At 41.7% G+C, this 13,695-nt stretch overlaps 1 protein-coding gene across 1 annotated transcript in view; it reads right to left on the bottom strand.

Annotated features, from left to right (window-relative positions):
- Positions 1-13,695, bottom strand: part of LOC120560905 (aminopeptidase O (putative)) — a 74,319-nt gene that overhangs the window by 2,047 nt on the left and 58,577 nt on the right. Inside the window, 4 exon segments of the mRNA XM_039803796.1 lie at positions 7,312-7,460; positions 7,661-7,747; positions 13,436-13,491; positions 13,494-13,551. Of these exon segments, the coding sequence (XP_039659730.1) occupies positions 7,320-7,460; positions 7,661-7,747; positions 13,436-13,491; positions 13,494-13,551 (342 nt within the window). The 3' untranslated portion in view covers positions 7,312-7,319.

Below are 13,695 nucleotides of genomic sequence, written 5' to 3'. Positions count from 1 at the left end.
CTTGTGTTTGCTTCTGGTTTGGTGGTGAGTGGACTGGAAACCTGTTCCTGCTGAACTGAGCCAGTGGTTGTATAGGACTGATTATCAGCTCAGTAGGCACAGGAAGCCAAGCCCGAATCTCTCTTCTCCTTTTTCCCAAAGCATACATACTTTTCCCTTTTTTTGTCTGTAATGAAGCAAAAAGTAATTAGTAATCAGGCTGCGTGTCAGGCAGTGTTCTGCTTTGCTAAACCCACAAGATACCACAATACTGTAGGTTCATTTAAACTGTTGAGATGGTTGTATTTCACCAGCTGGTTGACCCGGTAGAAACCTCTCCACCAGCAAGACCACTGCCGGCTGGTGGGAGCTATCCAAAATTATCGGTACATAATTGCCATAAAAAAGGGCTATAATTCTATTTCAAGAGTCTGATCACAAAAATCCAACTATAAATCCATCAAAATCACATTCCATTACCTTCTGTGAGGAGCATGCATATATACTGCATCACTAAAAGTTATAGATATAGGATATTGCAAACATATACTTCAAAATAGAATCTAATACAACAGCTGTCTAAAATATACTTGACATTAAAAAGACAATCAGTCAAGTTTATTTGCGTGAAGAGAAGACTGTGTGGGTGGTGTGGGCTGAATACGTTTATTTTCGGCGTCTTTATACAATGTTGCTTTGTCCTTTGATGTGTGGAGCACCATTTCCCTCCCATTAGAGTGTAATAAATCACCTTTTAGATATGGGCTCTGATGGCAATTCCTCTCTTTTACAGGCCTTTGATGGTCATTACTCTTTTAACAGGCCCTAAATATAGGTCTAAAAATGGCAGGCTCCACATGGCCCTCATTTCTAATTCACACATCTGTCCTCGTTTAGTCGCCATTTTGTCGTCGTGAATATAGAGCGCTATAATACCTCCTCACGCCTCATATTCTGATTGCCAAAAAAAGACCGACCAGTTTTAAAATACATTTCCAGCCATCTGTCATGGTTTTGATTAGGGAGTAATCGGTCCAGAGCGGTATAGCTTTGCATTGCAATTAGCTAGTATAACTGTGGACACCCACGTTATAGCAAGGGTTATACAGTAAGTTACTGTAGGCCAGTTTTTTAAACTTAAAAGTATCAGACATACATGATTTATTCTTTGCATGTAGTCCAGCTGGAGTTATTGACAGCTTGGATGATGACTGCACTGACTAGGTATTTGTATTTCAGAGAAACCGTTTGTTTGGTAGGAAGATACAAATGGAGGTTGTTGTATAACAGTTCCAAAACAAATCTATTTCTTGGGACAAGTGAGACAGACTGAGATTTATTGATCATTGTGTTGGCAGACGTGGGCATGCTAAATAGAGCCTTGCATGATGAACCTGCTCATGTTGTTGAGAAAGTTAGTTTTTGTGTTTAAAGCTTATCTTGACTAATTTTGGGAACCATCACTTAGTACACTATGCAACAGTTGAGATGAAGCGTGCGGTGTGACCCTAATTCCCAATTCCTGCTTTTCTTGTCATCAGTAAGTGTTTTACAGGATCACAACCTTTTGTTTCTCTAAAACCAAAACAATAGAAGCTCATATATCGTGCAGTAAATCCACTTGTCCAAATAAAGTGAAAACTGACAACCCTAATATAAATACAGTATACATGATGGAAAGGTTGTAAATTGTTGCAAGGGTTCCAGAAGATTTCCATCCTTTGACGTCTCAGTCCTTTTTTCCTTCACAGTGTGAGGATGTGTTCTGTGAGAATGCTTTATGGATCTCAGTATCTTGGCTTCCTCAGGCTGAGATTAGATCAGAAATCAATACACTTCAGCCGGGGATACACAGACGGCACTTTTCACTGCCAAAGTGATATAAAGTTGAAAACCTGCAATTTAAGTACTTAAAGGATTATTTTGAGCACAGATTTGCTGAAAGGCCCATTAACCTTTTTTAAGGACTTACCCTGCTATAACTAAATTAAACTGTCAAGTTAAAGGAATAGTTTGACATTTTAGGAAATGTACTTCCTTGTCGAGAGTTTGAGATGCGAAGAACGATAACAGGAAGTCACTACACTCAGCCAAGATATAGTCAAATATACAGTCATCCAACGCTGCACGTATTTAAACATGTCCTATTAGTATGCAATGGTAAAGTAACTAAAACAGTACATTATGACCAGTGTTCAGTAACTTAACTACTTTTTCACGTAAAAAGTAGTGTAACTGCATGCTACTACTGAAAATTTGGTAACGAAACATAGTTCATTTTTCAATTCAGCGCAACGTTACTTTTCCCAGGGACAGATTTGACAGCGACACTGCTTCTCGGCTGCGCGCTCACAAGCTCCACACGGTACGTGACAGGCGCTGATAGCAGAGCAATCATGGCGAGCGAGAAGCAGCCAACGCTAACTTTTGAGAGCGTTTTAAAGCTACATTGTGTAAGAATTTCTCCCATCTAGCGGTGAGATCATATATCGCAATCAACTCTCTCTCGCCACGCAGTTCAAAGTACGTATTGCAGCTACGGTAGCCTTCACGCGTCAAAAAGCAAAGGTGTACACCCGACAGAAAGGAGAGAGAAAGAAAAGGAGACTGCAGCGGTCCGGAGGATAATTAACTAGTTGGGATTTGGTGTGTGCGTCCAAAGCAGCTCCAATGCTCACTCTTTTTTCTGAAGACGCCAGTCTCTTGCTCTTTTCAACATCCGTTTTATTATTTTGGGCGAAAGAAGAAGACTCCTGTTCCTGAAATTTTGATTTTGAATACGTGTGGTCCTCCATGTTTCCTTCTTCAAACTTGCCGGGACTGGGAAGCTACGATACCCATTAGGAGTAGCTGTGAGTCGAAAACGCGAAAGACGGAACAGTATAGCCTTTATGTCCCTTAATCTGCGTGCATATGGTGACGCAAAAGTGTGTGAAATTCGATGTAGTATGCAGACCAGGCGGCTAGGTGGTAGTGTGAAGCACTGCCACACAACACCACCAAGTCTGTGCGCCTGCGTAGAACCTTCCTTCTACCTAGTAGCGCGAAGCGAACAACAAAAGCTAACAATTTTGTCTGGACAGACCAGGAGGTGGAGTTATTGCTCCAAACAATGCACACACACACGGCACACACACGCGCGCAGACACACACACACACACACACACACACACACACACACACACACACACACACACACACACACACACACACACACACACACACTCTTGCACAGTGCGTTTTTACCCCTAGTCGGGAACGCGACGGTGGAGCATTTTTAAGATTTCCACTCTTGAGGGTGGTTTCACTTTTTTGCGTTTTTAAGCCCCAAAAACGCCGTCGCCGTCTAAACGAAAGGCACAGCTGATAAAATATTTTGTCGTTTTCACCCATGAGCGTATTTGTGTAAACAGGGCCTAAATATCTGTCAGCAGCATTAAGCAGAGTTTGGGTCTCCCCAGGCCTCTTTAGTATTGGAAGTACAGTCTCTCTCTTGAGGTACTTACTCTCACCTTTGCTAGAACTACGAAGCGTGCAAACTGGCGTCATCTGCAGGATTATCTTTTACGCTACGTATCTGAAAGGAGACGGACGCAGAGGAAGATAAAAGAAGAGGGAATGAACAACAGGCAAAGCAGGAGAGTGTAGATTGGGGCTCATTAGTAGTGTTGCACAGCGTTTTGAATTTGTAAGGAGGCTTGTGTGTTTAATTCTTCTGAGTGAGAGGGTCTCAGTGGAAAGTATTATAGAGTTTTTGACTGAGTTTAGACCAAATTGAAGGAAAATGTAGGATAAGGAAGCGGGAGGAGAAAAGTGAAATTAGAAAAAAAAAAATAAGGGAAAGGATGCAGGACAAACAAGTTCTGTAAGGAGCGAGAAAACGGTAGAGGACAAAGGGGAAGGAGTTCTGTGACTGAAATGTACAGTATAAACACACATTAGATAAATGAAACACAAAAGCACAAACACACACAGCTGCCACTGTAAAAACGTCTGTTCTTTCTTTCTGTCACACACATTCATTGTCTTCCTTTGTCTGCTTGTCTGGGTCATGCTCTCCTCAGGTGCAGAACTTAGCCACTGTGAACAAAGAGGAAATCAATCACTGTTCACCAATCAGCTAAGCTCTGTGCCTGGCTGGAGAGAGGATACAAAACCTGTCTGGCGGACTGACTAGGGCGCGTGCGCACACACACACACACACACACACACACACACACACACACACACACACACACACACACACACACACACACACACACACACACACACACACACACACTTGCGAAACACCCACATCAAGACCCTCTGGCTCCCTCATCATCCTTCTTTCTTCTCCGCACTTCCAAATCATCAACTCCTTAAACACAATCACACACACTCTTAGATCATCATGTCTTCTTTGGTTTTAAGTTTCTGCGGGACGAATGAGAGTGTGTGTGTGTGTGTGTGTGTGTGTGTGTGTGTGTGTGTGTGTGTGTGTGTGTGTGTGTGTGTGTGTGTGTGAGTAGGAGGGGCTGTAGTTACCATGGCAGCTGGCTGGGTCAGGGCTGTGTGGTAATCCCTGGCAATGTGATTTTATCATAAGTCACAAATCAGCACGCCAGGAACCCTCACAGCCCAGACATGAAAGAACAAGATCTTCTCTCCCTGTCTCTTTTTGTTCCTCCTCTAACTATATATTCAAGTCAGCATTAACCTGCAACACCTAGAAAGGGAAATCTCTAACTTTGTTTGTACTTTCTCCCTCACTTCTGCCATCAGAGCGCAGTCATGAAAGACCAGACCTGTAGATCCTCTCTCCCTCTCTCTCACACTATTTCCTTGGTTACCCCTCTTCTCCTCTCCCATTCGCCACGCTCGGCTAACCCGGCGATATGCCCCTCATTAAGCGGATCAAGAGGGATTCCAGAGGCATGTACTGGGGGAAGAAAAGAACCAAGGGAGTGAGCGGGGAGGGAAAAAGAAAAAAAAAGACAGGGGGAGACCACCCTTCTCCTTTAAAGGGTTGTGCTTTTTAGGTTTAAAAACACAGAGCAGGGAGTACGCCTTGACGGACATGTTGTTTTCAGTTAAAACCCTCTCAGCCCGCCTCAGCCTAATCCCACTGTATTATTATGTGTGTGTGTGTGTGGGTTGGTGTAAAGGGTACAGGGAGGACTACTTCAGAAAAGATGGTGGGGGCACCCAAACTGAGCAGTAAAACATAAATCCATCTCCCCACAGTGCAATATGAAAAAGCAGTGAGGAGGTTGGTTCATCCATCATTTTAATTGGAGAGAGATCTGGACCTGGGCTCAGTTGACCAGCATGATCCATTGATGTTTACAGAGGCTTGTTTGCTTCAGTCCAATGGGAAGCAATAGTAAAAGTTAGGGTATAAATCTCTAAATGCTTCTTTTTTTTCTTCTATTCTTTTTTATTTTTATAGGTCTTTTAGCGGATTCGTTTCAGTCCTCCTGTACTTGTAGTGAGGCTCCACAGAGAGGTGTAGGGAGGCGCTATGTATACGTGGGTGCAGTATGTGTGTTTTTTGGAGAGATTTATCAGGACTGAGCCAGATGCCGAGCACTTGTCTAGAAAGCCTTTCACATCCTGCGCAAATGCATAAAGCTGTCTGTCTGTGTGTGTGTGTGTGTGTGTGTGTGTGTGTGTGTGTGTGTGTGTGTGTGTGTGTGTGTGTGTGTGTGTGTGTGTGTGTGTGTGTGTGTGTGTGTGTGTGTGTCTGAAGATAAAAGCCGGTCTTGTAGTGGCTTGGTCACGGCCTAAAAAAAGGATTTAGTGTTGTAAGTCACTCAGGTTGACAAGGACAAGTAGGTAGCAGCTCCTTTTGAGGCCGCCTGTGTTGACCAAGGTCACAGACGCCTTGTTTAAACTTATACTTGCTGTATCGGGGTGCTAGATAATAAGATTAACACCTGCTTTCTTAATCGGTTTCTGAGTGATTGGTTCTACATCAACACTTCATTTTCTGCCAAAGTAAAATAACAATTTTGGTTATTTTACATGATTTATGTTTTGTTCACACCATTGTTACCGGTTTGAAGCAGGCATGGCCGTGTGGTTGTTTGCTCATGTTGCCAGGGAGATGTCACTGCAACAAGTAGTTAGATTAATTGATTAAGTCAATAAAAGAATAGATCAACAGAAAATTGTTAGCAACTATTTTGATATTCAACAAATCGTTTAAGTCATTTTTAAGCAAAAATGCCAGACATCAGCTTGTTTCAGCTTCTCCAATGTGAGAATTTACTGCTTTTTTTTCTGTTACCTTATAAATTTAAAATATTTGGATTTTTGTTTGGCATATATGTAACATTGGATCCATAGTATACTACTGTATTGATTAAAAACTTTAAAGAATAGCTGGGTTACTATAGTTCAATTGTCAAGTCAAATCCTTTTAATTGCCTGCTCTCATTATTCAAAGGTTAGTGTCAGTAATAGCAGGACTGTTATGAAAAGATCAGCAGCTTCAAAGAGGCCTGTCTTCACTCTAGTCCTCCCTTCCGCTCTCTCTCTTCCTCCCATATTTTTCCTGTCTGTCTGTCTGTCTGTCTAAACCATAAATTTCTCTCTTCCCTTCATTTAGTGTGAGACCAATAAACCCCTCACGTTTCTAAATCGTCAGTTGTGGTTATGCATACACACACATAAACACGCACATATACAGGAGGAATTTCAGTGTCAACAATATAAAATCACCCACATTAAGTAGAGAGCGCCCTGAGCCCCTCAGAAAACGCTCGCTGACCTGTTCTCTTTTTCTTTCCTCCCTCTCTCGTTTGTTTGAAGAACACATTCCCAAATTCCTTTTCTGACAAACACGTCCTGATGGCGCTGCTGTGAAACTACGGAAAAGGCCCCATTCTGAGTCTACAAATACACACACACACACACACACACACACACTCAATGGGATCAGAGAGGAATGTGAAGTATACTGTAGGTAGCCAAGTGACTCAAGTGTGGACTGTCCGCTGAGGCAGATGGAATTAGGATCAATCCAACACAAAGCTTTTTTTATACGTTTGTCACCTTAGAATAAAAGATTAGATATGAGATAGAAATATTGTCTTTTATGTGTAGAAACACTTAAAAAATGGAAGAAGAATAAATCAACACCCACAAAACCTGCACATTTCAGATTTAGCTGGTCAGGAGAACTCTTGATGTAAATTCTGATGAAACTAGAATTCCACTAATTTGCAGAGATGATAAAAAAAAAAAAAAGTGCAAAAGATTTTGCATCTCAGTTTAAATGAAAGAATACAACCATGCAGCGCAGCATGGTTGACACAGTGCAATGAAAGACTGAGAATGAGACTTCACCTCCAAAATCAAAGGACCATCTCCTCTACCACTCTGCGTGCTGATTGGTCCATTTGTTCCGTGACCAATGAGAGGCAACGACGGGCCAGAGCCTGCTGCTCAGGGTCCTCCTGAACCATCAGCTCCCCGTACAGATACACACCCATGGCCTGGAACACACACACACACACACACACACACACACACACACACACACACACACACACACACACACACACACACACACACACACACACACACACACACACACACAATCAATCAATCAATCAATCACTTTTTATTAAAGTTTATTTTTCTTATTGCATACAGGCTTTTCTTGAATCACAGGTGTTGTTGTGTATTTATTTACCTGGTCATGAACCAGAAAGTGTTCCACGTCTCTGTAAGCCCGAGTGTACGCATGTTTGACCACCAGCTCACACCAGCGATGTTGCACCTGGAAGCCGAAACAGAGGAAAATATACAACAATGAAATAATACATACAAAATCTCCTATTTAAGAGACTTTGTGCAAAAATTACAGCACACTGTGGTCAAATGGAGCAACACAGAATCAAGAAATCAAAGAAAATAATTGCTGACTTCAAACTAAAGATATACTGTACTTAATTAACTAAATAAAAACAATTGCACTTCATATAGCCCATATGCATCTTAAAATGGCCATCGTGTTATTTCTGAAGTCACTGGTCTTTGTAATTTTAGTTGATTCATGGTCGTTCATTCAAAGCTAATGAAGCTGACCAAGTGAAAGCTTTACCAATGGGTGTACTCTTGGTACACACAATATGCAGTTAAAGGGATAAATTATACACCCGCTGATTAAATAATTATTTCTATCAGTCACACACCAATCACAGCCATTTTCACATCAAGGGGATCCATTAAAATATGACTCCTTCCTCACTGATCCCTGCTACACCAATGCTGCCTCTCTCACCGCTGATGCTGCTGGCAAAGTTTTGTTTCCACCACTTCAGCCTCCACCTTCCCTGTTCAAAATCCTAACATGACTCAGGGTTAAAATGGTTTGTCTTGTCAATGTTGTGCTTTTGGCCCACTCCTGTATACCCATTGGGGTTCTCTGCATTGCGCTCCCTGTTTCAGTTTAGCATGCTGCTTGGCTGATCCAGGGAGCCATCAGTGCCAAGCATAACTGTATTTACTTTTGTTGTAATAAGGGTTAAATCTACGATTAGTGCTTCTGACTGGAACATACATAGTTTATACCACTAATTACAAAAAAACATTAAAAAAAGGAGATGATGGCAAAGATTTATAATCTGTTTATTTTATTTTTATGCTTTTGACCAGTGCACTCGCACATTAATGTCAACAGATCTCCTTCAAGGCCAGTAACAGAAGGCAAACAGCTAATCTGACAAGCTAGGAGACAAAACTGGAAGGTGCTCCGCTGACAATGAATAGATTCATCCAGAATCGGAGGATTAACAGTCGTGAAGTTTGGTTTAGAGAGGAAACCATCTCAATCCAAAATTCATGTTTCAAAGTTTGTTTAATTCTCTGACAATGTGCATCTGTGTGTGTACACTTTATGTATTCACTGGTGTGTGTGTGTGTGTGTGTGTGTGTGTGTGTGTGTGTGTGTGAAAGCTAATGCCTGGCCTTTCTGCTAGAGGATCAATAGGAGCTCTGTTGCCGCGGTTACAGGAGAGATCAGAGACTGGCTCTGTCCCTCAGACCTCAGCCATCCTCCTTCATCATCTGCAATGAGCGTGCATGTGTCTGTGTCTGTGTGTGTGTGTGTGTGTGTGTGCGCGTGCGTGCGTACGTGTGCATGTATGTGTTTGTGTGTGTGTCTGTGCAGGCGTGGATATGCAGTGCTTGGACGATTTTTTGGGGGGGTAGTTTAATCTCCTCCATAACTATCTCCACACAAACAGGATAAAAAAAATAGTCTTTTGGAGAGTACAGTGACCAAGCGTGGGTGATTGATTCTATTTCAACAGCTCAAGCTTTGGGCATTTCTACAGTGCTTGTACAGATATTCATTTTGAGGTTGCAGTCTAGAAAGGAGCCAAATGGATCAACCTGTGTGCTGTGTTCACACTCTTAATAGGAGTTTTTGTTGTTTGTCCACCTGTTTATGCAATATGAGAATGGAGTGAGCAATGCTCCATCTAGAACAGCCACATTTAAATCCTCACATTACCTTCGCAACCTACTAAATAAACATGAGTTTAATTAGTCTTAAAAGAGCTTTCTAGTTCCTCTATCCTTCAAATTTGAAATATTCCCTTTTACATACAGTATATTATCTACCTCTGTTTACCCTGGAAGGCTGCAAAAATCCCAAATCAGACATGACAAAAAGCAAAGGGTAAAAGTTAAGTGTAACACGCTCTTCCACCATCTGCCCACATGGGAACAAGGATATGTCTGTGTGTCTGTATTCATGAATGTGTGAGTGTGCACAAATGTGTACAGTATGTGTACCCTCTGATGCCAGCCCTGCCCTTCTGGCCTGCGTAGTCCCGGCAGCTGTTCCCTGCCCTGGGTTACATTCCTGGGGAGAGCCCTGGGGCAGAGCAGCTGCCTGGTGCACCTCTCCTTACCCCCTTTTTTTACTCGTTTTCCTCTCGCTGGGCCTCTCTCTCTGACAGCACATGCAATAACACGGTGACATTCCTTCATTTATTAATGCACCCCTGCCCCTCCTTCACCCTACACCACCACCACTGACTCCGACACATAACGTACTCTGTGTATGCATGCACTTACCATGACAAACATAGAATCTATTAGACAAGACAGACACGCAAAAGCATGTGAATGCAGTCTTATGGTAGTCTTGACTTGTGCACATACTGTATGCCAGCATGGTCGCCCAAACGCAGCCTCGTGTAAAGTAGTGAAACATGATCAGAATTTCGTAAAGCCTAAGCTGATGTCTTCAAATTGCTTGTTTTGTCCAAAGATATTCAATTTACTATCACTGAAGACAATAAAAGCAGCAAATCTTCACATCTGACAAACTGGCACCAGGGAATGTTTGGCATTTTTGCTTGAAAAATTACAATAATCAAAATATTTAACAAGAAACGATCAGTCGATAATTAAACTAGTTGTTTCAGCTCTACTTTTAACATTATGTCTGTGCTCCATGACACTATCTTATTATAGCTGCCTTGCCCAGTGGCACCTACTGTATTAGGACTGGACGGGGATTCCCTCCTCTGTGATCTTTCTAAATTTTTCCCCTTAGAGGTTTTTTTTATACACTTGAGGAGCTGTTTTTGTTTCCCGTCTGTGGAGTCCACTGAGGTTGTCATTGTTTGCCTTTTTTTTTTTGACACATGTTGTGGAACCAGACTTAATGTGGTCCAGTGAAGTCCTTAGTCACTGCAGGAGTAAACCTAACCTGGGCACAAACAATGTGTCCTGTGTGCTTGACACACAAGCCTGCATTTACGCTCTCACAAAATCAGAAATGCCCTCACGAAACTACATGCATGCATATGTACATAGATGCACACGCAGACATAAGAGTCACACAGCATCTCGCGTCACATGAGGCTCATATGAAAGGAATGGGAAAAGTCATGCATGCTCTCTCTCATACATGCAAGCACATGCTCCGGCTCACAGACACACTCACACACGTATTCATGGTCACACTGTTCACAAAGCAGTCCCACTGCACGCACACTTGTGGTCAGCCACATATTTCCTTTCGCTATCATGTACGTGCTCACACAAATCACACACACACACACACACAGTCTTTAACTTGCACACCAATCTTCTCAGCACCTTTAACCCAGATACAAGCTTCTTTATCACATTCACTGCAGAGCGTATCACTATAAATGTCCCTCTGCTGTATGGAGAGAGACAAGCAACTAACAGGTGGTGAAACAATATGTAACAGCATACCGTGGTTTTATCACCAGATTAAGTTGTAGTAATGAGAAAATACCTTATAAAATGGATTAATAAAATTGATCAAATAGCAAATCAGGAAAGTCTGTCATTAAAGTGATAGTTGGAATCTTTTGAAGTATGAGGTACTTTTCCATAGTCTGTGTATTACCTATAGTAGATGGAGTTCGGCAGGCCCTAAGTAATTTTACCTTGCAGAACACAGGAGTTGCTGGTCTACCGCTGCTTCGATCGGTTAGTTTGTTTGTGTTATTGTGCAATGTACACCAAAGTCGCACAATAACACAAACAAACTAACCAATTGAGGCAGTGGTAGAACTTCCATGTTCTGCAAGGTAAAATGACTCCCTTGGTTTTGTCAAGGGAGACTGGTGGCTTTTAAGAGAGCATAGATGGATATAATGGCTTCAGTTCCCTGTCATAAAGCGGTGAAAATATTCTGGATATAGCATATACTTAAACTGATACTGATTTTTTTAGGTGGGCCTTTTTCAAGGTGGCTAAAATAAGTTTTGCTGTGTGGCCCAGTCAACAGCAGTACATTGCTAAGCTTCCATGTTGGTACTGCTGCCTGCTTCTCCAAACTGGGGAAGTGCCGATCACCATTACTGACTATGGATAAGTACCTCGAACAACCCCACTTTAAAAGATCCAAACTATACTTTTAATGTGTGCGAACTCTTCATCAGAAAAGATTTTGACCGTATTGATAAATCAGTTATATTACAGGGTTAACAATCTATGTCGTGTTTTATCACAATGCCTTCCTTGAGTCGAGATATTACTAACCGCTATTCAGAAGCCATGAGAATCACTTCTATAATCCAATATTCAGCCAATGTAAAAAGCTCAAATTCTCTATGAGGTGAACAGTGAGGGGCTACACAGACTGAACTGCACTGTGTCCTGTGTTTGTCCAAGAATTTTAAACATATCATTTATCTGAGGAGGATTCAGTACCAGACATAGAAAAGCTGAGTGAGAAGGTGAATACAATCAGGCCAGGAGCCAGAGAGAGAGAGAGAAAGAGAGAGAGAGAGAGAGAGAGAGAGAGAGAGAGAGAGAGAGAGAGAGAGAGAGAGAGAGAGAGAGAAAGAAAGGAGAATACATTGCTACATTTATAAGAAGAGACATAGGTGATTAACCTTTTCTGAATGAGATTACTAACATTAGGACAGGACCATTGCCTTCAGATAGATGCGTGCAGGAGTGTGTATGTTCATGTATGAGAGAAAGAGTGTGTGTTTCCATGCATGACTGTGTGCATAATGGCCTTGTGTATTTTTAGCGAACACTAAAAGTTTTTCATGGAACTTGCAGATGAGAAACTGCTTTCATCTGCCAGGAAGTCTGACTAAAGATGCCTAAACCTAGAGCTGGACCCAAGGCCAAATGCAAAGTGGCCTCAGCTTGTTGACCGCAAGGTTAAATACTAAAATGAAAAACAAGAACTGAATAAAGTCACTAAAACAAACTTCTAGCTAATAAACTGACAGAAATACGTTAAACATTCTAAATTAGAGGCAACTTTTGTGGCCTGACTCTGAGTTTGGAATGTAAATAATAAAAATGCCCTGAGATTAAATTTTAGATGTCTGGATTCACTACAATAGCTGCTCAATTGGCCTTGTACAACAGAACATCTGGCCCCATTATATACATTACTGCCTCAACAAAACAGCTCATATAATTAATAAGTTTTTTATTAATAACTTCTAAAAAACTAAATATGAATAAAATTGTTCTTTTCAAGACAAACTATGTGTTAACGATGGAGGTTAGCGTCAACAGTTTAAGGGCTCCGACGCAGCTGTGTTTTCACACTCATGCTCCTGTACTGAGAGGTGCTGTACAGTAAAGAAAAACTCTTCAGCCATCAACACACACAGCTGCAGAGCACAAACACAGACAAGAAAACACAAACACACACACACACATTCTCACAAACATTGTTAATAGTACCATTAAGGAACTTTGTGCAGTACTAAAACATGAAGCGAATACTTGTGGGATTTAGTCAGTAATGGTGGCTGTAAAGAAGAGAGCTGCTATTACAGCAGAATTTATTACACATTACTAAGCGGTGTGCCTTGGGATGGAAAGGGAGAGGAAACCGTCTACATTTCATTATTGGAGGAGATTATGGAGCTTGGATGCATATGCTCACTTAAGTCTGAGCATGTGTGTGTGGGTGAATGGTTGCATGTGTGTGTGGTCTTACCTCAGCGTCTTGATTCTGTAGGTTGTAAGTTCTCTGTAGAGCACGCACTGTTGCCGGCTCAGCTTCTCTTCCTCCAGCAGAAGCTCCAAAAGCATTACTAGCTGATCCGAGATCACCTGAGAAGACAAAACAATAATTAGATTAATGGTGCTGACTTATACTGTACAACCCCATAAAATATATTGAGACATTATTGGATATTATTAGATATTATGAGCAAAAAAAGTCACATCTCCTATACACCAGCAGTTTTAAACTAC

This window comes from Perca fluviatilis, chromosome 6, assembly GCF_010015445.1.
Source record: "Perca fluviatilis chromosome 6, GENO_Pfluv_1.0, whole genome shotgun sequence".
Lineage (NCBI taxonomy): Eukaryota > Metazoa > Chordata > Actinopteri > Perciformes > Percidae > Perca > Perca fluviatilis.
This window is presented reverse-complemented; position numbering and strand designations above follow the sequence as displayed.